General features: G+C 40.4%; 1 protein-coding gene across 1 annotated transcript in view; it reads left to right on the top strand.

Annotated features, from left to right (window-relative positions):
* The window catches only part of LOC122791436 (myelin regulatory factor-like), a 796328-nt gene that overhangs the window by 647267 nt on the left and 121101 nt on the right, over positions 1 to 27960 (top strand). Inside the window, exon 4 of the mRNA XM_044059179.1 lies at positions 6325 to 6386. Coding sequence (XP_043915114.1) covers positions 6325 to 6386 — 62 coding nt within the window. The remainder of the gene's footprint in view (positions 1 to 6324; positions 6387 to 27960) is intronic.

The following is a 27960-nucleotide window of genomic DNA, read 5'->3' as shown; positions in this document are numbered from 1 at the left end:
TTACACTAAAAAAAATGATAAGCTAGTAATATTGCAATAATGAATGGATGGCAAACTGATAACAGGTTCATAGTTACTAGGTATCTCTGCCAAAAAGGACATTCTCAGGACTACAGCATCCACCCCTTTAAAAGTACAACACAGTACAGCATCAGCAATCCATCTATATACTGTGGGAGTAGAACCCACAACCTTCTGCATCAAAAGTAAGTATTCTACTTGTTGTGCTACTAATAACACAAACAGACTTGGCATAACTTAAGTAGCACTAAACATCTCTCCCCTGAAGGAGCTATGCAGCACAAGAAATCTGGAAAAAGCCAACATTTATTGGGGGGGGGGGGTGGAGACAAAGGCCCAAAGCCAGGGACAGATTTTAAACATTGCTTGCATAATCTTGAAAAAGTTGTTAGAATAAATGTTTTGTGTTACCATGCATTTCCTGAAAGATAGGAAGAATGAAACTGGTTATTTAGTGAATTCAGTTCTCACTAATTTGCCAGAAAACCACAAATTTTAAGAGGAAGAGACCAAAAGTATGAGCCAAACATTCTGTAAAACTTTGGACAGTTAAGAACTATGGCTAACAACTTAAACCACAAGTGGTGGTGGTATGAGTAGAGAATCTAGGCTCTTGCTACCTGTACACACACACACACACACACACACACACACACACACACACACACACACACACACACACCACACACACACACACACAGACCTACCTAGCTGCTAAGTAAAATCCAAAGCACACACAGAGTAAGATCCAAAGTAACAAGCCTGCCGTTAATGCTGCACGGAAAGCTTCTGCAAGCTGCCGTAGTAAATAATAACGTAGTGAAAACTAGAAGCCATTAATTAAATAAAAACCAAGCTCGTGCTGCTGTTGATTCTCCCACTTTTACCCTAGACGATTCTCTCACTTTAGAAAGTTGAGCTGGGGAAAGAGGTGCCATGCAAGCTGCCATTAAATAAAAGTGAAGCTGTGATGCGCATGCTAAGTGCTGACTTTGACTTTGAAAAGGTACCGTAAAGCTTCCACACACACAAGCTGAAAGCAAAAGCCAAAGTAAAGACAGTGAAGCTGCAATGCCTGCATGGAAAGTCTGTTAAGTAAATAATACACAGTGAAAGTAAGCTAGCTGCTGAGGAAACCAGTAAAGTGATGCCTGCATGGAAAACTTCTGCAAGTTAAGTAAAAGCAAAGTAAGACAATGAAAGTAAGCTGCCGTTAAGTAAATAATAACACAGTGAAGCTGCTGTTAAGTAAATAATGCTGTGATTCTGAAGCTGCATTAAGTAAACACAGTCTGTCCCTCCTTAATCTGACGTTAAGAAAACACAGTCTGAAAGCTCAGCTCACACACACACCAGCCACTGAAAGCTGCCATTAAGTAAAAGTGAAGCTGCGATGCCTGCATGCTAAGTGCTGACTTTGACTTTGAAAAGTAACGATTCTCTCACTTTTACCTGGAGAAGCTGAGCTGGGTCTGGAGGCAGTGAACTTTCTAGGAGCAACATGTCAGAATTACATTACTGTGATCATTATTTTTTTCACTTCCATGCAGTAAGATATCAGACATAGATAGGTGTCTATCTTTGGGAGACCAGTTGATGTAATGGTTAAGGGTCTTTGTCTCCCATACAGAAAGGACAAAGTTCAATCCTGACCTCTGGCCACTGCACATTTGCATGTTTTCTCTGTGTTTCTGTGAGGTTCCTCTCATCTCCAAAAAACATGCTGAGTGTTTCCATCTCAAACTCACCCAAGAATGGAGCTGTAGGCAGCAACACAGACTCTAGATGGTGACCTATAGAAGGAAGAGTTTTATAGACCAGCCACTTTAGGCATTACTCTGGTATGTAGTATCCCGAAGATAGGAGAACACAGATCACAGACTGCCAGTGGCAGGACTAGCCACTCAATTGTGTAAAAACATGGCTGTAGGTGATTCAGTCTTGATGACTAATGTCAACAAAGGGGCATGGGCATTTGCTTGTGATAAGTGGGTTGAGAACCTGGCCTTCTTGGACATATGCCAGGGACCCATGCTAACAGAAGAAGGGTTGTATGTACCCCTGTTGGCCAGTGTGTGTCCAATGTAAAGCCCAGGGTCTGTAAGCTACTGGTCAGCTGGTGTCCAGTTCCCCAGCTTGGGTTATGTGGGATAACTCTGTTGAGCAAGAGCTGTACATAAAACCAAACAACCTGCCAAACTTGAACTAAGAATTGCTGCACTAGTTGGGGGTTCACTGACAGGTAATAGATGCTATGATGATAAGGAGGTGGCTGGACATTGTATGTATTCAGGAGATAAGATGGAAGGGCAGTGCAGCAAAGCCACTTGGCTTGGGATCCAGAGTCTACTACTCAGCAGGAAGACAGACTAGAAGTGGTGTAGGAATTGTGGTGATGCTTCACATGGAAGTAGGGGATGTCGTCAGAATTAGTTACAGACTCATGGTAATCAGACTCCATCCTAAAGACAGGACAGTATTCATAATCTCAGCCTATGCCCCACAAAAGTGTTGTGATGAGGGAAAAAAATGCATTCAGGCAGCAGTTTCAGGACCTATTAGATAAAGCAGGGTAGCATAAATTGGTGTTGGTAATGGGTGACCTGAATATACATATTGGGATAGATAGAGCAGGATGTGAAGACTGCCTGAATCCACATGGGTGGTAACAGGAGTGAAGAATGAGAAGCCATTCTAAATTCTGTCTGGATAGATGGTGGCCAACAAATGGTTCAGCAAGAGAGACAGTCACACGATCACAAAGAAGAGTGGCCAACATGCAACTCATGTAAACATCCTCCTAGTAAGGAAAGGGCATTGGGATAGAATCAGCTATTGCAAAGTTATCCCCAATGAAACAGTCAGCCCATAGCATAAACCACTGGTTGCCACAGGCTGATGACCTTGAAGTTGACTGGACAGAAAGCACGGAAGTTCAAGGAATTACTCATGGCTGTAATACCTCAAGATGAAGAGGAGGAAGAGGAAACAGATGGAGTTGAAGAATCATTGCAGTGCCTCAAAACAGCATGTGTGAGGACTACAGAACGATATGTGGCCAAGCCAGGTGTGGAAATAAGGGACATAAGGAAAGCTGGTGGTGGAATGCAGATGTACAGGAAGACGTCAAAAGAATGGAGTGCAGGAAAATTTAGGAGATAGAAAAAATGGACCAGATTAGGAAATAATACTGGTTGATTAACAAAGAGGCTAAGAAAGAAGTTAAGTTGCAATACCAAAGAACAAGGCATCAGAGGTACTCTACCAGCTTCTGGCAGGTGACTCAGGAGATGGCACAAAGAAACTATATCAGGTTGCAAGGCAAAGATAGAAAGATAAAGAAAATGGTCAGACACCCTTCATAAGGGATGCCAGCAACAACCTGCTAATCTGTCCACAGGCTATCATGGACAGATGAGTGGAGTATTTCCAACAGCTTCTGAATGAAGAAAGCCCCACAGAAGCTGTACTACCCTAGACACAGTCTATAATGAGAGAAGAGGAGGAGCCCATCATAGAAGAAGTAAGAATAGCAGTAAGAAAAATGAAGTCAGGGAAAGCAGCAGGCTCAGATGAGGTCACAGCAGATATAATAAAGATGTTGGGTGAGATAGGAGAGATAAGACACCTGAGAGTACTCATAGCAGTATGGAAAGAAAGGTGTATCCCAGATGACTGGAGAATAAGCATTCTAATGCCAGTATTCAAGAACAAATGGAACACTGACAGGCATGGGTAGTACAAAGGTGTCCAACTCCTATCACATTGCAAGAAAGTTATGGAAAGGGTGATTGATGAATGAATTCATACAGCAGTAGAAAGGAAGATGGGAGATGGAGCAGTTTGGATTCAGATCAGGATGTAGTACAACTGACCCAATATTTGCAGTGAAATAAATGCTTGAGAAGATAGAAATGAGGAAAGAGTCCATCTGGACATTCTTAGATAGAGAGAAAACATAGGACAAGTTCCCAAGAAAGCTGATTGGGTAGTCATCAGGGTTTAACTCTGAGCTCACTGCTGTTCATACTGATGATGGGCTACATTAACACGCAGTTCCGAGGCATGGATCATAAAGTTGCTGTATGCAGACAATGTGGCATTACAAGCAGACCCTGAGCAAGAGCTTCAGCAATGGCTAGGGGAATTTGATGCAAAACTGAAAGCACATGGGATAAAGCTGAGTACAAATAAGACAGTTGTAATAGCAGCAAATGAGGGAAATCAGAAGAAGCTAAGAACTGAGATAGAAGGGAAAATAACGGAACAGATTAATGACTTCTGGTATCTGGGAGGGGTGGTTGAGTAGAAAGAAAGTCTGAATAAGGAGGTCAAAGTTAGAATTAGAGAGGGTCCAGCCAACTAGCACAGAGTGTCAGGTGTAGTGTATGACAGAAAAATGCAAAAGAAGTAGAAATGTAAGATGTACAAAATAGTGGTGCAACCAGTACAACTGTGTTGTACATAAACCTGGGCAGTAAAGGCAGAGCAGTTGAGGAAGCTAGAGGCGATGGAGATAAAGTGCCTGAGATAGGTGGTAGGATGCACACTGTGGCACAGATGAAGAAATGAGGACATAAGAGCAAAAGCCAAAGTAGCTCCAATTGTAGAAACTGTCAAAGAGAACATAATGCAGTGGTTCCAACACATGTGCAGAAAAGCAGAAGACAATCCGGTGAAGAAGATTTGGGTCAGACAGGAAGAAGGCAAGAGGAAATGACATCCAGCAAAGAGGTGGATGGATTGTGTGAGAAAAGAACTGTGACAGTCAGGCATGAGTGTTGAAGAAGATAGGAATGTGGCATTGAATAGAGAGAAATGGTGTCAGTTGACATGATACCCCAACCCCATGTAGAAAATGGGAAAAGGGAGGTTCATGATGATGATGATGATGATGATGATGCCTATCTTTGAGGATAAGATTATGGAGGTATGTTGTGCATGTACATTTGACAGCATTAAGCTATGTTACTGTGGGATTTTGGTTGTTCACTTTTATGCCAGACATCAGAAGGGGTAAAGAGAAGATGGCTGTCTTCTGTGATTAGGGTAATAGAAGCCAGATTTGCAGATATATACAAGTAACATCATGACATCAGCAACTTTAAATATGATTGTGGCCATTTGTTCTTTCACTTTCATCCCTATCTATTTTTTTTTTTTTTGGGGGGGGGCAGGGTGGCAAGCATTATTTCCAGGTATGAATCAATTTATATATCCTCATAAGCATTTGTCATATCAGTTTATTGGGAGATACTATTTTTGTCAGCATTAAAATTTAAGCCTTGGACACAATTTGTTTTTCCTTGAAAGAAAATTCTGAATTCCTTTTCTCAGTGAAGATTTTTGTTTAGGGCATCATTTGATCAAAAGGTTGGAAACAGAGCCTTGGAGTGTTTAGATCCCCATTGCTTTTCAGAGTCTAGGACCCCCCCCCCCCTCCACAGACTCCCAGATTTATTCTGTTAGGATGTAGTAAAAAAGTTGAAGTATAAGACAAAAGTGTGGAAACACAAGAAAGAAGTCATTAGGATGGTATGAGGTGTTGGGGGGGGGGGTGCAAGCAAGAATGACCACATTGGACTAGGCTTTATACATAGTATTATGGATTCATCGTATGCCTTTAATGCCTGTTTGAAGTTTACTTGCTTTCTGTAATTCAGTGTTCATAGCATCATATGCACATTTGTAAATATGCAGCACATGAAAAGAATATAATCAGGCATGTGTATCAAGGAGAGGGACTTTATAGTACGGAATGACTACTGCCATTCATGTTTGGTCAGCAGTATCTCCAACTTCTGTATATGTTCTGGATCCACCACTGGTTAGAAAAAGTGTCATAAAGGTAAGCATCATGCAGCAGCCAAAAATGAGTAGAATGTGGTTCGTGAATGCTACTGTATTCTGCATCTCTTTTCCATTTCCATTTCCAATTTGGTCTGTAAGGTAGATGGCTTTTGAGTAAGTGACGTTTGCATTTATCAGTAAAGAAGCACAATATGGATGCAGACAGCTTGCAGTACACTACAGATCTTTCTGTTCACAGTCAGTCTGTAGTGAGTAATCTAAAAGACACAGTTTGCCTGCACTAAAATATCTAGTTATTCAAGCCTATTCAGAAGATTAACTAGTTCTTTGTGTTTTCAATGCATTTGTTGCTAAAGCAGTTGAGAACAGCACTACATGTCAACAGTGAGGTGATAGCTTTGCAAATCATTTTCTGAATTGTTTGAATTATTTCATCAAGCTAATACAAATATTGTTGATATTTATTCAAATAACTGTCATTATTTTTTCCAGCACTTTACCTGACTCTCCTCCAGACTCTGGATCTGAACCTTACTCCCCCCCTCAGGTGAATGGTAAGGATTAATGATTTCACAATTCTTCCTTTATTTTTATTTTGGGAAATGGTTTCATCCAATGTCTAAATGTGCCATTATCTGAGTAAACAAGTGGGAGGGGATTGATTGTATGCGAGCAGTCAGTAAATAGTACTTTAAATAGAGGCTTTTTGCTCAGCTGATCTGCAAACACATTGGCTAGAGTCAAGCATACATGAAATATTACATACTGGGTGGAAATGGGAGTAGTAGCATTTTATAAAAGCATTTGTGTTGTGATCTCTCTGAAGTGGAATGCAATTCATAATACATATAGAGGTTATGACCAGGTCTCTGTTCGTAACCATATTATTATGTATTCAAGACATGGATGCCAATAAATTCACCTCGAGAGCGAGGTGATGAGACCCAATCATACATTTTTGTAGTGCGTGGAGTCTTGTCTACTCCATGTACTATCAGTTACAAAAGAAAAAAAAGTGATGTGTTTTACCAGTTTTCAAAACCAGTAAAATACTTAGCAAGTGCTGTCACATAGACAGCAAGTAAGGAAAAACATCAGGCTCAGTTTTTACAAACTATCCTAATTTGAATAATTTACTTACAGTCTAATGTCTGTAAACGTCAGTGGACATAGGAGGAAAGATATTCAGGGACTGAACATGCTTTCCCTTACACCTAAGTGCAGATATTCTAGTTATGATTTAATGGTCAATTGGTGTATATTAGTTTAAAAGATGAGTGTTATAAATTACAAGTGCTTGAGAGAAGGACATATCTGCAATATGTCTATAGTGGGTGTTGCCAGTCAATTGAAGGATGAATTGTTCTTACAGGATGTTTGCTTAACTGTGGGAGTGGTTAACTCAGATATTTTCTGCAAAGGTTTTGGTCACACAGCAGAAATGAAATTTCTGTAAGAACAAGTCTCAGACAATTTCTGATTCATAAATGACACTTTTCACTATAGGGATTTCAACTTCAGCAGTTTGTCAGATAGTTTTCTAAACTGATAGTTTTATTTCAGGAATGCTCATGGTGAAGGGAAGTGAGGGAGAGAATTATGGCCCATGAGGTTTTTTTTTTTTTTTTTTTTTTTTTTTGATGTCTGCATATAAATGTAGATAAAGCATGGAATTTGCAGTATGTGCCCTTTTTTCTACAGTGTGGTGTAATAGCTTCCCAGAATAAGTTTGAATAAATTACTTGTCATGGTTTATATTAATAGAAATTATCATCAGGTTAAAGTTGCTGAAACATGCATTTTTATACAGTAAGTATCACTAATTATTTAATTACAACTGCTTTATTTATTTATCTGTTTGTTTATTTATTCATTCATTCATTGGCATTTGTTTACTGGGAAGTTCCAAATGAGCGGTGTGCCCTTTTTAAGTCAGGCCTGGGGAGAAAAGCTCCATTATTTAGACATCATAGGTATCATTTGTCTTGTTTTCTCATTTATCGTCAGTTTAATGCATGAATAACAGTTTCATTATTCTGACGTGTGACATCAGTTATGTCATTTACAGTTTTGATTAATATAACAGTTAAATGGGTTGTATTATGTCATAATGGCTGAGCGAGTACTTTTTTTTCAAACAATTGTTCCTTTCTGATCAGTTGCATGTAGAGAACCACAATAATGTAAAATCAGTGACAAATATCAATTCTGTCATACTTTCATCATTTTGTCAGAGATTGACAAATTGATCTAGTGACTTCATAAATTAACTGGCATGTGTGAAAACTATGAGAAAAAAAGTTCAAACACATTACTAGGCACAACATTAAAGAGACAATGGAAGAGGAAACAGTGTATAGCTTGCACAGTGAGAAGAAGCCATTGTTGCAAGTAGAGAAGACATGATTAAATCTGTTAAGTACTAGGTGAAACCTTTCTAACACACGGGACAGCAACTGACAGCTAAATACCAAAGAATGTTTGGAAAGCAGAGAGATATAATTTTCTCTGCTGAACAAAATATTATCTCATACGTTTTCTCCTAACAGTGCTTAGATAATTCAGGTTTCTCTCATACTTTGATTTAACAATCTGTTTATATATGCACAACTGCAGTTGCCTTGATTTAATTGATCATACTCCGGCGATATTACAAGGGGGACCCCCCCCCCATATACATACAGGGTGATCAGACACTGCCATTCCTACTGTGGCATACTGATATTTTCTGTTAAACATCATGTGTCCCATAGGTGAGATGCAAAACAATGCATTTTATCATATCAAATCTGCAAAAAATTGTCAGGGCACATCTGTTCTAGAAAACAGAGCAACACAGTTAATAGAAGTAATCCTTTGTACTGCCCAGTATGGGAGCTACCCTTCCACATTCTCAGTCTGTGTATGGTACTTGCTACTCAGGACAACCTTGGAGAAAGTAGAAAAAAATGATAAAAAAGTAGAAAATTAAACTCTCTTTTCTCTGAGATGAATGATCTCTCAACATAGTAAAGAACCTCTGGCAAGGCCAACTGTAATGTGCTAAAATGTCAAGATTATGTGAATATTGTTTAACGGCAGTGATGTTGTGACAGTAAGGAACAAAATAATGAGTAATACTAGATATGTGATATATGAGTTATTGCTGCACCATTTTATCTAATGGTGAAACGCTGGTGTTTTTCGTCGGTGGTACAGTTGGTCAAATTGTCTAACAGTTGAATTTCATTATATTGACTGGTGTATAATTCCTGGGCTTTTCCCTTTTCTTCATGATTGTGTGACTCAGGAGTTAGTATATTTAATTTCCAGGGGTGCGATGTGAAGTCTTCAGCTTCAGGGAGTCTGATGGGCAAAGCCACCCATGTAAAGTTGTTTTTGTTTTTTTTTTTGTAATCTCAAATGTAACCTATTGGTTTACATTTACGATTACCTTTTCATTGATTTTAGTTGTGATTAATAATAATAATCACTGATGAGTTTGTTTACTGTCTTGTTTTTGTGTGTGTGTGTGTATATATATATATATATATATATATATATGTATGTATATATATATATATATATATATATATATATAATGTATATATGTATATGTATATATATATATATATATATATATATATATATATATATATATATATATATATATATATACATACATATATATGTATATATATATATATATATATATATATATATATGTATGTATATATATATATATATATATATATATATATATGTATAGGTTCATAGGTTCATAGGTTTATACTAGGCTATCTGCCCCAAGGCATTTATAAGCCTAGCCCGAATTTTTGTGGCTTACGCCACCCCTTAGTTTGTTGTGCCTCTGTCCAGCAGTGACACAGAGATGATTCCCGGGTAAACCTACGATCTCCCATCCACAGGTCAAGATTTCTCTTGAACAGAGCCAGCGAGGTGCTCTGCCTCACATGGACCGGGACTCTATTCCACAGCATAGGGAGTCTCTGAGTGATAAATCTGTCCCTCCAGCACGTCCTATTTATATCCGTGCTAAGGTTTAAGTCGCTTGCTCTAGTGGTTTTGGTGGATTTGGATTTTTTGAGGTGGAGCATGTCCATTAATTCCGGGTTGGACATGGCCTTGTATGTCAGGCACATGTCACCTCTGAGCAGACGGTATGCGACTGAATAGAGCTGGAGTTTCTTCAATCTGGCAGCATATGACAGATTTTGGAGTCCCTTTATCCTTTTGGTGAGAAACTTTTGGGGTCTCTCCAATTGCTGCAGATGTCGGGCGAGATACATCCCGAATGGGGCATTGTACTTTCGATCATTGGTCTGATAAGTGAAGAGTACAGGGAACAATGACCTCACTAGATCTGGATGTGAATCCCTTCATGATCAGGTGGGCAATGTAGAAGGTCCTTCTAACCACTTTAGCAACGTGAGTGTCAAAAGAAAGGCCACTGTCAACCTGGGTCCCCAGGTCCCTGATAACCTCTTCTGTGCTTAGTGGATTGCCACCTATATGGTAGCTTGGGGTTACCTTGTTTTTCCCGAAGGGTATGACTATACATTTTTGGCGTTTAACTTCAGGCCATGGCTCTGGCACCAGCTATCTGTTTCCGTGAGTCCCTTCTGAAGGATATCCGTGTCCGATGCACTTTCCACTATGGCGCCCAGTTTGCAGTCGTCTGCAAACTTTGTCAGCCAAAGTCCTCCCATGTTGGCCTGTACTTCTGAGAAGTAGATGCCGAACAATAGGGGGCCAAGGACCGAGCCCTGTGGGACACCACTTGTGACCGGCTTGGAGTCTGACATAGCGCCAGCAACTCTAACCCTGTGGGTTCTGTCCTTAAGCCAGTTTGCAACCCATCTTGTGACATATGGGTTTACATTTAAGCTGGTAAGTTTTTCTACAATACCCGAGTGGGTATATATATATATATAAAACTTTACAGTCACTGTGACGAAGTGCAGGGTATCGAGATGCACATGCTTGAATAGCAGTTTGTGAATGTGCATAAAAACAAACTAAAATTGATCCACTCCAGAAAATCGAATACTAGTGTGCATCCTCTGTTGTGAAGTTGATGTTTTGCATGGAGATTGCACTACAATGGGGATCCGGAAATGTTCCCATTTCCTCACTATAGTGTGATCTTGAAGTTAGTATGTATAATTAGCAGGGGGTGAGGGAGTGTAGAGGGGCTTGACCCCCTGCTAAACATTAGTTGGACATTTCTGGCTAGTAAGGTATGCTGGGTAATGTCGACTATGTCAAAAATGGAGTTGCCAACATTACCAACATTACCAGTTTCATCTTTGTGCCTTTCCAATTTTGTAATTTGAAGTTTATTTGTCGAGTAAGTCATTACTCAATGGAATGCCTTTCATGGTTTTGTTAGTAAGCCATGTATATATAAATATGTATCTATATGTATATATATGTTCTTTTTTCGGCTTTACCCGGTTAGGGATCGCCACAGTGGAGCTCTGGTCCACTAATGATTGGCAGCAGATTTTTACGGTGCCGAGGTGCCAGCCCAACCTTCAATGAAGGCACGCCCATTCACGCATGTCTTTCGAATGCCACTCAACCGCGGGGAGGACATGCAGACTCCACACAGAAGGCGCTCCAGCTGAGAATCGAACGGGAGAACCTCTTGCTGTGAGGCGACAATGCTACCGCTGCACCACTGTGGCTTTTATCTATATAAATATATATATGTATATATATACATACATATATATATATATATATATATATATATATATATATATATATATATATATATATATATATATATATATATATATATATATGTGTGTGTGTGTGTGTGTGTGTGTATATATATATATATATATATATATATATATATAATATATATATATATATATATATATATATATATATATATATATATATATCTATATAGTTATACCTGTTACTTTCAGACAAGATTCAATCATCTGTATGGCAAAATGAAGTGTTTAGTGTCTGTAGGAAGTTTACAGTATAAGCACTAAACACGTTTTTAGTCTGCCCCAACCACATACACTTCTTACTATCTTTTTTTCCCTGTATATTCTCCACATTGTTTCTCTCTTAAGGAAACTTTAACTTTTTGCATATGGAATTCACATCTGTAAGTGAAAGTGATTGGGCAGTTTTTCCATAATACCACTTATACTGGGTTTTTGCAGAATCCTATCCCTCCACCCAAGAACAGGGACATACAGTGATATCACTATGAACTGAGCCTACTATGCTGTATATGCTTGTTATTTACAACATGTCTTGATATTCTGAATGATTCAAAGAACTGCAAAACAGTAACCCTAGTGTGGTCTCTTCCAAAGTGCATTCATCGTTTCTGGCTTTGGTAGATGTACACTGGTCAAAGATGAAACTGTTCACTTCTATTCTCTTTAAATCTTCAAAGGCTTGCCATATTTTATAATCTAACCATGTATTGTGTGATCATAATGAATTTCCTTTTTGCCACTTTTCATGACGGATGCCTTACTTGTGACACATTAGTGATCTACATTCTAATACGTGGTCACTCATGTTATTGCTGTACTTATTATTTTTAAAGGGTAAGATTGCAGTATCTTGATGATTCCTCCTTTTTCTGAGATACAGCAATGTCAGTGTTAGTATATATAAGTAGCGGGAGATACAGGGGTACAGGTCACAGCCCCCACTGGGAGGTGCAGAGGACTTTGTCTTCCTGCAAAACAATGATTACATATTTTAGGAGTTTAAATGTGTCTAATTTCTGAAAAACACAATACTTTGTGATTATAGTTAAGATTATCAATCCCACAGGAGTCACATTTTAGTCATGGACCCCTCTTAATGCTATATTTCTTGACATTAAACAAGGGATTATCATTCCTGCCTTGGTTATGTCTTTCTCGGCTATCTTGAGAACTTTGGCTTATATTACTGAGGTATCTGTGTTACCCATTGTTCAGTCATCAGAGCATTTGGTTATCCAGGGTCCATTTCTTACTTTCATCTCTGAGAGAAATAGTCTAAAAATAAGTGGTCCAAGCATTGAGCCATGTGAGACACCAGAGGTAACCCCCCATCAGGATAGATAGGGAGCACCTAAGCTGCCTTTTTTTGTCCATTTTGAACTGTTTTCATGATTTTACATGATTTTACATAAAATACTTGGCAGTCTAAAGAGTCCAAAAATTCTTTGAATATGATGTGATGTCCCACACACACACACACACACACACACACACACACACACACACACACACATATATACACACACACACACACATACACACACACACACACACATACACACACACACACACACACACACACACACACACACACACACACACGTGCATCCCTGCTTCATAGGTTCATAGGTTCATAGGTAGGTACTAGGCTATTGGCCCTAGGGCCTATACAAGCCTAGCCAAAAATGTACCCTGGCTTTCGCCACCCAAGAAAATTATTTTCCTGTGCCCCTGTCAAGCAGAACCATAGAAGTGATCCCCTGGGTGAATTTCCTATTACCCATCCAATCATCAAGATTTTTCTTGAAGAGTGCTAATGAGGAGCTCTGTTTGACATAGATAGGTAGTCTGCTCCAGATTATGGGAAGTCTCTGGGACAGGAATCTATCCCTCCAGCATGTTCTGTTTATTGTGGTGACAAGGTTTAGGTCCCTAGAGCATGTAGCTTGGAGAGATTGGGATTTCTTTAAGTGGAGCATGTCCAACAGCTCTGGGTTTGACATAGCTTTGTATGTTAGGCAGAGATCGCCTCTGAGTAGGCGATATGCGACGGAGTAAAGCTGGAGTTTTTTGAGATGGTCTGCGTAAGGCATCTGTTTGAGGCCAGTAATCCTCTTTGTGAGGTATTTTTGCAGCCTTTCCAGTTGTTGTAGATGTCCTGTGAGGTACATACCAAAAGGGGCGTTGTACTCTATAATGGGTCTAATGAGTGATGAGTAGAGGGGAACAATGACTTCATTTTTTCTGGATGAGAAACCTTTTGTGATGAGGTGTGCCACGTAGAAGGATTTCCTGACCACTTTGACGATGTGATTATCAAAGGAGAGACTACTGTTTACGTTTGTCCCAAGGTCTCTTATCACACTTTCAGTGTTAAGTAGACTACTGCCTATGTGGTAGTTCATGGGTACAGAATTTTTACCAAAGGGGATGACAATGCACTTTTTGGCATTGAGCTTGAGACCATGTCTTTGACACCAGGCATCTGCCTCAGTGAGGCCCTTTTGTAGGATGTCCACATAATTAGGAGTTTCAATTATGGCTCCTAGTTTGCAGTCATCTGCGAATTTAGTTAGCCAAATACCTTCTGTGTTAGCCTGTACTTCAGAGAAGTAGATACCAAACAGGGGAGGACCCAGGACTGAACCCTGTGGTACTCCACTTGTCACTGGTCTGAAGTCTGATTTGGAGTCTGCTACTTTCACAGTGTGGGTTCTTTCAGTAAGCCAGTTGGCAACCCATCTTGTGACATAGGGATTTATACCTAGTTTAGTGAGTTTATCTATAATTCCAGAGTGGGGGATGGTGTTGAATGCCTTGGCGAGATCTAGATAGGCTGTGTGAACCACCTTACCCTCATCTATGGCTTTGGTGACTACTTCAAAGAAGTCTATCAGGTTTAGGAGACATAATCTGCCTTTTACAAACCCAAACTGTGTGGGGTCCAGGGTTGGAGATCTCCAATGTCTTTGTTTTTGAGTTCCATGATGATACGTTCCATGGCCTTGCAGACGAGGCTCGTCAGGCTAATGGGGCAGTAGTTCCCGGGGTCTGTTGTGGCCCCCTTTGTGGAGTGGGATAACTGTCGCAGTGCGCCATTCAATGGGCACAAAGCCTGAGGTGAGGCAATGATTGAACATGGTACTTAGATGGGGTGCCAGTTCATTCTGTAGTTCATGTAGAAGGCAGCCTGGGATGTTGTCAGGTCCCATGGATGCTGTGTTCTTGGCTTTGGAGAGTGAAGTTTTTACCTGTGCAGCTGTGATTACAGGAACTTTGCATTCTTCCATTATAAAGATGGGCCCTTTAGGGGGTGAGAGGGGGGTAAAGTTAGCACTGAACCTATCTGCCAGGATGTTGGCAATATCAGCTGGTTCTGTATATTTAGTGTCATTGTGCTGTAACTCAGAGCAGATCTGAGTGTTGCCACTTTAGTAATTCATGCTAAGTCTAAGTCTCACCCTGCCCCTAACCATAATGTGCATCTTAACTTTAAAAAAAAAAAAAAAAAAAACTTCCCATAGCACTACCACAACACAAGGCATCTCAGACATTCACAACACAGACATGCACACACACACACACACACACACACACACACACACACACACACACACACACACACACACACACGCGCACACTCTAGCACCCACACATATAGACTAACTCTGTTCCCTAACCTAACCACGATCCTAACCCTAAGCACTCACAATCACCTGGACACACATATCTACCCCCTTCTAACCCTTACTCAGACCCTAACCCATGCACATTCACACACATACCTTGTATACATTCCAGTTACCTTTTACAGCAAAGCAAACATCTAACAAAACATTTGTTCGATAAATCGGATGTTCACAAAACAACCCCACAGTTATGGCTGTTGACAAAGGAATGATTGACCAAATACATGACACTTAAAAATAAGCCTGTTTGCATTCTTTTCAGTATAAATAACACTCATTATCTCGCAGGCTATAAAGAGTGAAAGTATCAGTAGCAGTTTTCTCCAGATTCATCTAACCAAACTTTTTCCACATGCAATATTAAACTTCAGGCAGCATCCATATCTCATTCATTAGTAAGTTGGTCTTAGAAATATCCATCCATCCACCCCTTTTTCCCATTTTTTTTTCAGTTTAGTGTTCATACCTCTGGGTGCCTAGCCCTGCGATAACAATGTTGACATTAAAATGTCTCAAATCTTCACTTTTACTGTCAGACAACTGGTAATATCTCCACTATAGTGTATTACGCATGGGCACTGATAGCATTTTTTTCTCTGTTTTTTCTTTTTTCCCACCTTGACATTTCAAACTATACTCCTTAATAATACATAGCTCACTCAGTTATGAAACAATGAATGTAGATATGAAAATATCATTAAATATTACTAACAAGTGATGGTGCTAAATATCTCTACTGCACTGCAACATGGAGAACCAGTCTTTGTGTCATTTTTTTTCTTCCATCTTGCCTTTTCATATGATGCCTATAATTAATTGGTAAGTTATTGAGTTAAGAGATCTAGCTCCAAAATGAGTGTTAAAAGGAATTATATAAAAAGTGCTGAATGGCAGTTTCTGGTGGAGTCCATCAAATAATTCTAGCCTGTTGTGTGAGCATGTTCATATACTGCACTGAAAATCAGACTGTCAAATTGTTATGATTTTTTTTGAGTTGAAAAAGAATTTGAGCCTGGAGGATAACATGTTAAGTCACTGTCCCTAACTATAGATTCCTTAAGACATCATATGGCTGCTTTGGTGACCACTGTAACTTTATATATTTTCTTCCAAGGCTACAGTGATCATGAGAGCACTGCAAATGGGAAAATTCACAATATTTCTCTTTCTTCAGCCTGACTGTGGCTATATACGTAATTGAATCAGACCCTATCACTCCAAGTCAGATGATATGCTGTCTGCATTATCTCTTTTGTAAATGTGAATAATTTCTCACATTTCATTCAAACTGCTTAAACTTCTTTGTTATAGAGGGAGAAAAATCAACTGTTTCCATCTTACTTTATCACACACAGTGTTTTCTAAACTTAACAGATTTTTGTTTTATTTGCCTGGCCTTCTGTTTTAAGAGTAAAAGTTGATGTAATGATAATACATTTTTTTTGCTTTGAGTTTAAGACCATGACTTTGGCACCAGTCATTTGTTTGTGTAAGATCCTCTTGTAGGATGTTGACATCATTTGGAAATTCTATGACCACTCCTAGTTTGCAGTCATCAGCAAACTTTGTCAGTCACAGATCTTTAACTTTTGCTTATACTTCGGAGAAATAGATTCCAAGCAGTAGAGGTCCCAGGACTGATCCCTGTGGAACACCACTGGTTACAGGTCTGCTATTGAAGGTGGATCCCCTTATTCTGACTATATGTGTTGTATCAGTGAACCAGTTAGTGACCCATCTAACAATATAATGGTTGATACCAGGCTGGGTGAGTTTGTCAATGATGCCTGAGTGGGAGGTAGTGTCAAAAGCCTTGACTAAGTCTAAGTAGGCTGTATGCGCAGATTTCGCCTTGTCCAGGGCCTTGGTAACTGGCTCGAAGAAGTCCACCAAGTTTAACAGGCATGATCCCCCTTTGACAAATCCAAACTAGATAAGGCTAGTCAGGGTAATACGTCTATAGTTCCTGGGGTCAGTGCAAGTACCACCTTTGAGCAAGGGAATAACTGTGGCCATTTTCCTTTCATCTGGGATGAAGCCAGTGCTTAAACTATGATTGAAAAGAGTACCAAAGGTGTAGCTAATTTTTGTTGGAGCCCACGCAGGACGCAGCCTGGGATGTTATCAGGTCTCATAGATACTGTGTTTTTGGCCTTAAAGAGGACATTTATGACCTGCTCTTTAGAGATTCAAGGTAGGGTACAGGTGGTAGGGATATCATAGGGTATGTCTGGCAGGAACGGGACTGAAGTTTTCACAGAACCTGTTGGCCAACAGGTTAGCTATGTCCACAGGCTCAGTGTATGTAATATCATTAACTACCAGTTCAGTGCAAATCTGGGCCTTTCTTTTTAGGTTACGGCTGTAACTAAAGAACACCTTATGGTTGTCCTTTATTGAGGAAGTTAATTTGGATTCATAGGATCCACAAGAAGTCTTATTTGCTTGTTTAAGCTAAGGAGGGAGTGGTTCCAGTTTAAGGCTCACTCCCTCTTACTCTTAGACAGTAATTTCTTCCTGTTGTTGTAAAGTCTGTTAATAGCAGTTGTCCACCAAGAAAGTTTGCTCTTCCTTAAGGAGCTTGTTTTGGTCCTATCAGGTACATCCAAGTCAATGCAGTTATACAGGTGGTGTTTGTATAAAGCATTGGTGTAGAACTCAGCATAGCTTCCAGTTTCATCTGAGGGGGGAGGTGCAGTGAAGCTATTTATACCATCCTGTAAGAAGCTATAATCTGATTTGGAGAGTGTAGTTGCTACTCGGGGTGAGGGGGGGTCAGGTGTGATAGTTACTTTGAATGAGACTGATTTGTGGTCAGATCTCACCAGGGAAGACCTCGCAGTGGGGGTGCTACAGCAGTTCCCCCATATTGGTAAGCACCAGATTCAGGATGTTGGCACGCCTGGGGGGGGGGGGGGGGGGGCAGTGTCAACCAGTTGGTCCAGCACATTGGAGTTAACAAAGTTGATGAACCTTTGGGCAAGTGAGTTTGAGCACAAGTAATTTACCCAGTCAATGAATGGTAGTTAAAGTCACCCAAAACCATGGTGTTCAGATGTATCTTGATAGACTCAAATAGATCCAAATAGGCAGAGTGGGTGTCCTGATTCATGGAGGGGACTCCTGCAGAAAGGTGTCCTACCAACAGTTAATTGCATCTGAATGTCTCCAGGGAATTATACTGTTTAATCTGGAAGTGTATTTATATTTAATGACTATCAATATGCCACCTCCTTTGGTTTTCACACCTTCAGTTTGTGGTCTGAATGTGTAGAAGGAAGCATAACCCAGTATGGTTGGGGTGTTCTCCACAGTCTTGAACCAGGTCTCTGTGACTATACAAATGTCTACATCTTCCAAGGTGAGGACTGCTTCCAGTGAGTGCAGTTTCATGTTATGATTCTTAGCATTTAGCAGCATAACCCTGAGGTTGTTTTTGGATAGAGTTTTTACACTGGGAATGTTGTCCTTGAGACACTGCCTAAAAAGGCACTATGGGGTGGCAAGAGCCTTAGCCAGTAGACAAAATCCCAGGGGTGACAGATGAAGACCATCTCTGGCAAAGCATTAAGGTGTATCAATCATGTCATCCTCATCTCAGACTGACAGATACTGGATCCCTTTAGAATGACACCAGAAACTAAGCCAATTATTGAAGTCAATCACTTTCTGTTTGTATTGAGGCGTCATACTGGGTGAAGGTAAAATGGTGCTTTAGGCTAGGGACATACCTATCTGAGGCACATAGTCCGAGAGCTCAGTTATGTCTTTCTTCATGTAGTCCAGAGAGGTATGTATCAAGTCATTCACATCAACATGGACTATGCCGGAGTCATAACAGTACTTGTTGAGAGATTTGAATGCATGTGTAGTATCTCACGGATCCTGGCACCTGAGAGACAGCTGACTGTGACCTTTTTCTTATTAAGCCTGGTGAGAGGGACATCTGTATGTCTCATGATGAAATCACCTATGACTAATATGTTTGGTTTTGTATTTTTCCTTAAGGACTTGACAGGTAAGACACTGGTGCATGAACTATTTGGTGTGTTGTGTTCTGCAGAGGAAGTATTATGTGTAACATGCTTGTGTTTGTGTTTGGGAGGTCTCTGGTGTTTAGGTATGTTTCTGGTGAGATCTACTATGCATATGTAGGTATGTATGATGTGGGTTTTGGTGGAGTAGGAGGTGAGGTGTGCATTGCTGACAACCTGCTCATTGTCATATGTACTGATTGGTATGTGAGAGAGCATGGATTCAAAGTTCTTAATATAATTGCATCTCTCACATGTTGAATTTATGTGGACTAGAAGTAGAGGATTGTTGGTGAACATGATGCAGTTGCTACACTGTCTCAGGATGCCCATGTCAACCAGATGGCTGAAGAAACTGTGGTAAGTTGTCCATCCATAGTGTTAGATAAATTTATATGGTCGGGAAAAGAGGTCACACTTAGGAATGGCTAGTGCGTAAGAGGTGTGTTGGTACCACTGAGGCTAGGCTTAGTGTTCCAGCTGACAGTAGAGCAGGGCCACAAGAAACATCTGGAGGACCACAAGCAAAGTGCTAATGGGAAATTTAACAAGCAAAATGTTTGGTCTGTAACCGCCAATGGTAACCACCACTACACGGCAATGCACAATGGTGTGCTACAATCAAACAAGTGCAAATGTGGGGCTTAAATAAAACAAGAAATAACTCAACTCAAACTAGCCAATAAAGATGCTCTCTGAGCTGTAGTCCAATCACCCTTGATTAGATGGGACCCAGACCACACTCTCCTCCCACAAGGATGCAGAAGGGCCTTCACAACCAAAGATGGCTTTAATTTGATGCTCAGAAGTTACAAAACAGACCCAGAAACAGCAAATCTGAAACTGGGCTATGCTATGGCTGAACTAGTACAGTATACAGTAAAATGTGGTAAAGAAAACAGTTCAGACAATTCAGACAGACAGTAGAATGCAAATGCAAATTAAAAGTGCAATATAAGAGCAGAAAACAGGCATGTATAGTTAGCTGGAAGCAATGGATGCTTCATATCTTTCAGTATCTCAGTGAAGAGTTGGTTTTAGTGCTCAAGTGATACCAGACAGTCTAGATTCAGCAACAGTCTAGATTCAGCAAGTCTGAATCTGGCCTATGCTATAAAATATAGAAGTACTAGACATTCAAAGTGTATAAAATCACAGTCACAACAATAAAAAAAAAACAGTTTAAGTAAAGCAGCAATTCACCGGTAATTTCCAGCTCAGAAGGGTGTAGGCCACACTGTCCTGCCATAAGAGTCTTGACCACAAACCTCCCTAATGTAAAACAACTGGTTTGAAGCCCAAGTGCTTAAAATAGAACTAAGACACTTTCAGAATAACAGACATAATAGGCCTTCAACAAGCAATTTCCAGCTTAGAAGAATGTAGGCTATCCTGTCCTGCCACAAGAGTTTAGACCACAAATCTTCCTAATGTAAAGTAACTGATTTAGAACCCAGTTGCTTAAACCAGAATAAAACTTAGACTAACAAGCACAATAAGCATTCACCAGCAATTCCCATAGTAGAAGGGTGTAGGCCAGACTCTCCTGCCACAAGAGTCTAGACCACAATCCTCCTAATGTAAAAATATCTGGTTTGAAGCCCAAATGCTTAAACCAGAACTAAGACACTTTCAGAATAACAAAGACAATGAGATTTCAACCAGCATTTTCCAGCTTAGAAGGGTGTAAGCTAACCTCTCCTGCCACAAGAGTTTGCAGAAAAATCTTTGTAATGTAAAGTAACTGGTTTGGAACTCAAGTGTTTTAAACCAGAACAAAGACACTTAGAACAACAGGCACAATAAATCTTTCCCAGCAGTTCCCAGTGCAGAGGGGGAGAGGCTATCCTCTCCTCCCACAAGAATGTAGACTGCAAACTGTCTTAATGTAAAATAACTGTGCTGAAGCCCAAGTTCTTAAACCAAAACTAAGGCTTAGAATAACAATTACAATTTAATCAAGCTACTAATAAGCCGTAATAAATGCAGCCGAACAAAGGCAATTGAACACTTTTCAGAACAAGCAGCAAAAGCAAAACGCAGAAATAAAGTCATAAGACACACAAATACAGTAAAAGCAGCTGAATAAAGTGCATTTTTTGTTTAGTAATAAGGGAGAAAACAGAAGATAATTTAAGGTTAAGAAATAAGGGGGTGGGCCTTCCCAAATTATCTCACTGTACTTAGTAGAATGAGCTGATATGATGGGATTGGGAGGAGTGTTCCCAAGATCCACAAAGGGCTAAAAAATCCCAGCTTTAGACAAATAGTGGATGGGAAATTGGCCAAGACCACCTTTATTAGTAAGTTTTTAGACCTCCAATTACAAAAAGGGTTGGTTTACTTCCCCTATATCTGTAAAGAATCGTGGAATTATTTGGAGAATTTGAACACTGTTAAGGTGGATGAGAACATTATTTTTGTTACAATAGATGTTTGTAATCTGTTTTCAGTGATCCTCCATGAAACAGGATTAAATTGGTTGGAGACACAATTGATCAAAACAAAGGTTTATGACCAGGACCAGATCAATAAAATTGTGGTATTGATGGAATTGGTTCTTGGGAACAATTATTTGTTCTTCGAAGGGCAGTATTTTAAACAGGCCACAGGAGTAGCAATGGGGGCGGCTTGCACCCCTGTTTTTGCAAATTATGTAATGTCCTTCTGAGAGCAAGAATTTGTTTTTAAGAGTAATTTTCAGCCCATGGCTATTCATTATACCATATTTTTGGATGACATTTTTTTTTTGGTATGGAAAGGAAGTGAGGCACGGCTTAAGGAATTTCTGCAGTATATTAACGAGACAGTATCCTTCTTAAAATTTGCATTCAATTATAGTAAGGAATCCATTACCTACTTAGACATCCAATTGGATATTGGTTTGGAAAATAAAAAGATTTCATCTAAAATCTTCCGAAAGCCTACATTTTCGAATTCCTACTTGCACCCTTTTCCAAAAAAAGTCCATTATTAAAGAACAATTAGTAAGGGCTGCCAGAATGGTAAGTGATGTAAAAGGGTTTTTGGAAGAGGTGACCTTTATTATTTAGATGTTTAAGCAGAGAGGATACCCCCCTCATGTGTTGGAGGAAGTCTCCAAGGAAGTGGTTCAAAAAAGAAACAATGGGATATATAAATCCATAATAGGAACAATGGAAAGAACAGATTTAAGGCATGGTAGTGTAAACATGAATAAGAAAGATAAAAAGGACATGAAACTTAGTTTTATTACCACGTTTAATTTAGACACAAAAGCGGTAGTTGATATTATCAAGCACAATTGGGAAATTTTGCAACTGGATGACCAGGTAGCCCAATAATTGGGGAGGGCCCCTGTGATAGTCTATCAAAAGGACAGATCTTTCATAGGTTCATAGGTTCATAGGTTCATACTAGGCTATCTGCCCTAGGGCATTTATAAGCCTAGCCAGAGTATGTTTGGCTTTCGCCACCCATTTTAAATTAATTTTGCTATGCCCTTTTTCGAGGTTAGTATACTGTGCCTCTGTCTAACAGTGACACAGAAGTGATACCTGGGGTAAACCTACGATCTCCCATCCACTTGTCAAGATTCCTCTTGAAAAGAGTCAATGAGGGACTCTGCCTAACCTGGACTGGGATTTTATTCCAGAGTGAAGGGAGCCTCTGGGTTATGAATCTGTCTCTCCAGCATGTCCTATTTATTTCAGTGCTGAGGTTCAAGTCTCTCGAGCGTGTAGCTCGATGGGATTTGGATTTTTTGAGGTGCAGCATGTCCCTTAATTCCGGGTTGGACATGGCCTTATACGTCAGGCACAGGTCACCACTGAGCAGGCGGTATGCCACTGAGTAAAGCTGGAGTTTCTTTAACCGGGCAGCATATGGCATCTGTTTGAGCCCTTTGATCCTCTTGGTGAGGTACTTTTGGGGTCTTTCCAGTTGCTGCAGGTGTTTGGTAAGGTACATCCCAAAAGGGGCATTGTACTCAATTATGGGCCTGATGAGGGATGAGTAAAGAGGCACGATGACCTCCCCTAATCTAGATGTGAATCCCTTCATGATTAGGTGGGCTATATAAAATGTTTTTCTAACCACTTTGGCCACGTGGTTGTCAAATGAGAGATTGCTATCAACTTGGGTCCCCAGGTCCCTAATTACTTCTTCTGTACTTAATGGATTACCACCTATGTGGTAATTTGTGAGCACTTTGTTTTGCCAAAGGGGATGACTATACACTTTTTGCGTTTAGCTTGAGGCCATGGCTCTGGCACCAGTTGTCTGTTTCTATGAGGCCCTTTTGGAGGATGCTTGTGTCGGCTGGAGAGTCGATTATGGCGCCCAGTTTGCAGTCATCTGCGAACTTGGTCAGCCACAGTCCTTCCGTGTTGGCCTGTACCTCCGAGAAATATATACCAAACAAGAGAGGTCCCAGGACTGAGCCTTGTGGGATGCCACTTGTAACTGGTTTGGAGTCTGACATGGCTCCAGCAATTCTAACCATGTGGGTTCTGTCCTTGAGCCAGTTTGCAACCCATCTAGTGACATAGGGGTTTATATTTAAGCTGGTGAGCTTATCTATAATGCCCAAGTGGGGTATTGTATCGAAGGCTTTTGCGAGGTCCAGATAGGCTGTGTGGACCACCTTCCCTTCGTCAATGGCCTTGGTGACTGTTTCAAAGAAGTCAACCAGGTTTAAGAGGCAGGATCTGCCCTTAACAAAGCCAAACTGGGTAGGATCCAGTGTCTGTAGGTCCCCAATATCTTTATTTATGAGGTCCATGATGATCCTTTCCATAGCTTTGCAGACCAAGCTAGTCAGGCTTATGGGGCGATAGTTTCCAGGGTCCGTTGAGGCACCACCTTTGTGGAGAGGGACCACTGTTGCTGTACGCCAGTCTTTGGATACATATCCTGTAGTAAGGCTGAGATTGAACAGTAGTTTTATGTTTGGGTTTAGCTTTTCTTGGAGTTCATGTAGGACACAGCCTGGGACACCGTCTGGTCCCATTGATGCTGTGTTTTTTGCTTTGGAGAGGGCGGCTCCCACCTGAGCATCTGAGATGTCAGGGGGGCAGCACTCTGCTGGGATAGATATTTGCCGTTTTGGTGGGGAGTGGGGGGAGAAGTTTGCGCTGAACCTGTCAGCTAGGATGTTGGCAATGTCTGTGGGATCAGTGTATTTTTTGTCATTTTGGACTAATTCTGAGCATATCTGGGAATTCCCACCCAGGTTCCTAACATAACTAAAGAAAGCCTTGTGATTATCCTTAGTGTCCTGTGCAATTTTTTTCTCGAAGCTGGCCTTTGACGATTTTATGAGTGCCCTTAGTTTTTTGCTAATACTGATCAGAAATGCCTTCCCTTTTTGGGATTTTGCTCTATCATGTAGTAGCTTCCTCCTTCTATTGTATAGTTTGTTTATGGCTGGGGTCCACCAGACAGGTCGTCTGCCTTTGGAGGATTGGGTCTTGGTTTTATTTGGGATTGCATGATCCATTCAGTCCTGAAGGTGTTCATAGAATGCATTTATAAAGGATTCTGCAGTCTGGGCCGTATTTTCCACAGGCCCGGGGGCTTTGAAGGGTTCCTCCTCGGTTTTGTGGCGTTTGCAATTTGCTTTAGTGGAGTTTTTCACTGTGGTTTTCTGGGCAGGGGGTGGGGTCGGGATGTGAATATCCAGTGAGATCAGTTTATGGTCTGATCTTACCAGTGAGGGATACACTTCTGGCCTGGAGCATAGAGTCCCCATGTTGGTGATGATCAGGTCCAGTATGTTTTCCCCTCTTGTGGGAGTGGTAACAAGTTGTTCCATAGCATTTGAGTTTATGAATTCTAGGAACCTTTGGGCAAGGGTGTTGGAGCTAGAGTAATGCTCCCAATCTATGTTTGGGTAGTTGAAGTCGCCCAATATAATGGTGTTCGGAGAGACCTTCATATTTTCCAGTGTTCTCAGGAAGGCCGAGTGGGGTTCCTGGGTTTGGGAGGGTGGTCTGTAGCAGGCTATAAACTGGAAGGCAGTTTTACCCACTGTTAGTTGCACATGGATAGTCTCTGATGCTTCGTGCTTTGCCACCAACCTGGAGGTGTGGGTATCTTTGATGAATATCGATACTCCCCCTCCTTTTGTGGTTCGGTCCAAGTTTTGGGGCCGAAAAACATGGTATGAGGTATAACCTGGTAGTGCTGGGGTGCTCTCGGGACCCCTGAACCAGGTTTCTGTTACTGCACAGATATCGATGTTCTCCATGCTAAGGAGAGTTTCGAGTGCGTGCATCTTGAGGTTTAGACTTCTAGCGTTGAGTAGCATTACTCTTAGTTTCTTATCCCTTGTGATACCTATGGAGGTGGGTTTGTCTTTTGAGCCTTGCCTAAAAAAGGCACTATGGGGGTAGCAAGAGCCTTTTCCAATATCCGAAAGCCCAGGGGTGACAGGTGCAAGCCGTCCCTAGCAAAGCATTGTGGCTTGTCGTGCATATCATCCCAAGCTGATAGGCATTGGATCCCCTTTGAATGACACCAATACTTAAGCCAATTGTTGAAATTGATCATCTTGTCTTCATACTGTGGCATCATTCTTGGTGAGGGTAAGATGCTACTCAAGGTCAGGGTCATACCAGCCTGGGCTACATGCTCAGAGAGCTCTTCTATGTCTCTTTTCATGTAGTCCAGGGAGGTACGTCTCAGGTCATTCACACCAGCATGGACAATGACTGAGTCATATTTGTACTTGCCTTGGAGTGACCTGAGTGCTTGTGTTATGTGGCGGATCCTAGCGCCAGACAGGCTGCTCACCATGACCTTCTCCTTGTTCAGCCTGGTGAGCGGGACGTCAGTTTCAAAAACATTTTGGCATCAAGTGGAAATTACAAGACCCTGGTCCATTCAAGGGTCAATGGTAATTTTAAATGCGGGATGGGGGCTTGTTGCAAAAATAGTTTGGAAACTAAGGACCTTTTCAATTTGAATGGAAAAAAATATGTCACTGGACACTACAATTGTAACAGTAAGAATGTGGTATATTTAGCTAAATGTTTAGACTGTCCTGCATATTATGTGGGTAAAACTTTTAGGCATTTCAAAGAAAGGAGTAACGAACGATATGATATAAGAAATAACAAATTAACCAATGCACTATGTAGGCATATCCATGAATGTGGGGATTATGTGTTTAAATTTATGGTATTGCAACAGGTGGTAAAGGATTCCCAGGGTAGAACTTTGGACGTACATTTGGATATATGTGAGCTTAAGTGGCAGTTGAGATTAAATGCCACTCAACACCTGGGAATTAATGAAAGTATTAACATTGCATGTATATTAAAATGAAAACACATTTTGGGGTAGGAATATCTTATGTAACATTATATGTAGTATTTATGCATTTGGAGGTTGTATGTTTATGTTTTTTGTTAGTTTTTATGAGAGTTGTAAATTTTATATATTTTATTTCTCAACAAGTAATAGTTTTTATTCAACAAGGGACTTAATTGTTTTATTGAGCAGTTAACCAATTAATGTTATTAAGGAAGATGACATAAAAGGGCTGGGTTTGCATTGGTTTAATGTTCTGATGAAGTCCCTCATCAGGGAAGAAAGCGTTCAACTTGAATACACTTGCTGTTATTGGATCCTGTGTTGGTGGAGTGGTTTTGTTTGGTGACTGAATTTTGAAACAACTTTGGGTTCCTGAGTTTGTACTGGGAGGAGTGTCCAATATCAAATTTGTAGTAGAGGCAGGCAACTCAAATGCCACCAAGTTTTAAGAATACAACAGCAGTTGGGCAGGTGGGTTGGAAAATAAAATGGAGACAGAGATCAGAAAAGAAGAGGGGATTCCTGCAATATCAAGAATCCTTGGAAATAAATTGACTAACCCTGATAAATGTTCATTAACAGTAATAAATGTTCACAACACACAAAAACTTTGCAAAACTTAGAAATAATTTGGCAAACTCAGATGAAGGAGAACACAGGAAAAGTTAAAAAGGATGGGAAACGATGGTATTCCATTACAATAAGCAAAATTGAAAAATCAGATGTTGGGAGTAGATACTTTGATATGACTACTCAGTGGGAGAAATGGACAATGCAGGTGGAGGAAAGAGGAGAGTAACAGCTTTATTTTGTAGAGGGAATCATACAACCGTGGAGAAAGTGCTAAAAAGCTGGGTCAGTAGCTAGATCTTCTGGCAGGGAGTGGCAAAAGGTACGTACCGGCCAAGAGGAAACATATATGCACCAAATAGGGATGAACATACTTGTATAAACATTTTTTTGCTAACTGGGAACAGACAAGAAAAGATGGAATGGGAGGGGGCGCTATGATTTCACCATACAACTAGAAAAAAGGTTTTATGGAAGGAGGAAGTATAACTACAAGACGATACAAGAACTAGCCCAAGAAATAAAAGAGGGAGGTGGCAGGAATTATGAAGGGAAAGGTATTGAACATGAAGGAATACACATCCACAAGAAATATATATATGCAAGTCTGCTAGGCAGGTTGTTGCGAAGGAAAACTTAATGGAAATAATGGAATACATCCAAATACAAAAGAAACACATACCCAATCATCCAGCAGTGAGATTTTAAGGTAAGTGTTTCGGAACAGAAATCAATGAGAAGGGTGTGGAAGTGAGCTAGCTTTAAATAGATGGAGGCAGAGGATAA

This window comes from Protopterus annectens, chromosome 17.part0, assembly GCF_019279795.1.
Source record: "Protopterus annectens isolate FY-2018-M chromosome 17.part0, PAN1.0, whole genome shotgun sequence".
In the NCBI taxonomy this organism is placed as follows: domain Eukaryota; kingdom Metazoa; phylum Chordata; order Ceratodontiformes; family Protopteridae; genus Protopterus; species Protopterus annectens.
This window is presented reverse-complemented; position numbering and strand designations above follow the sequence as displayed.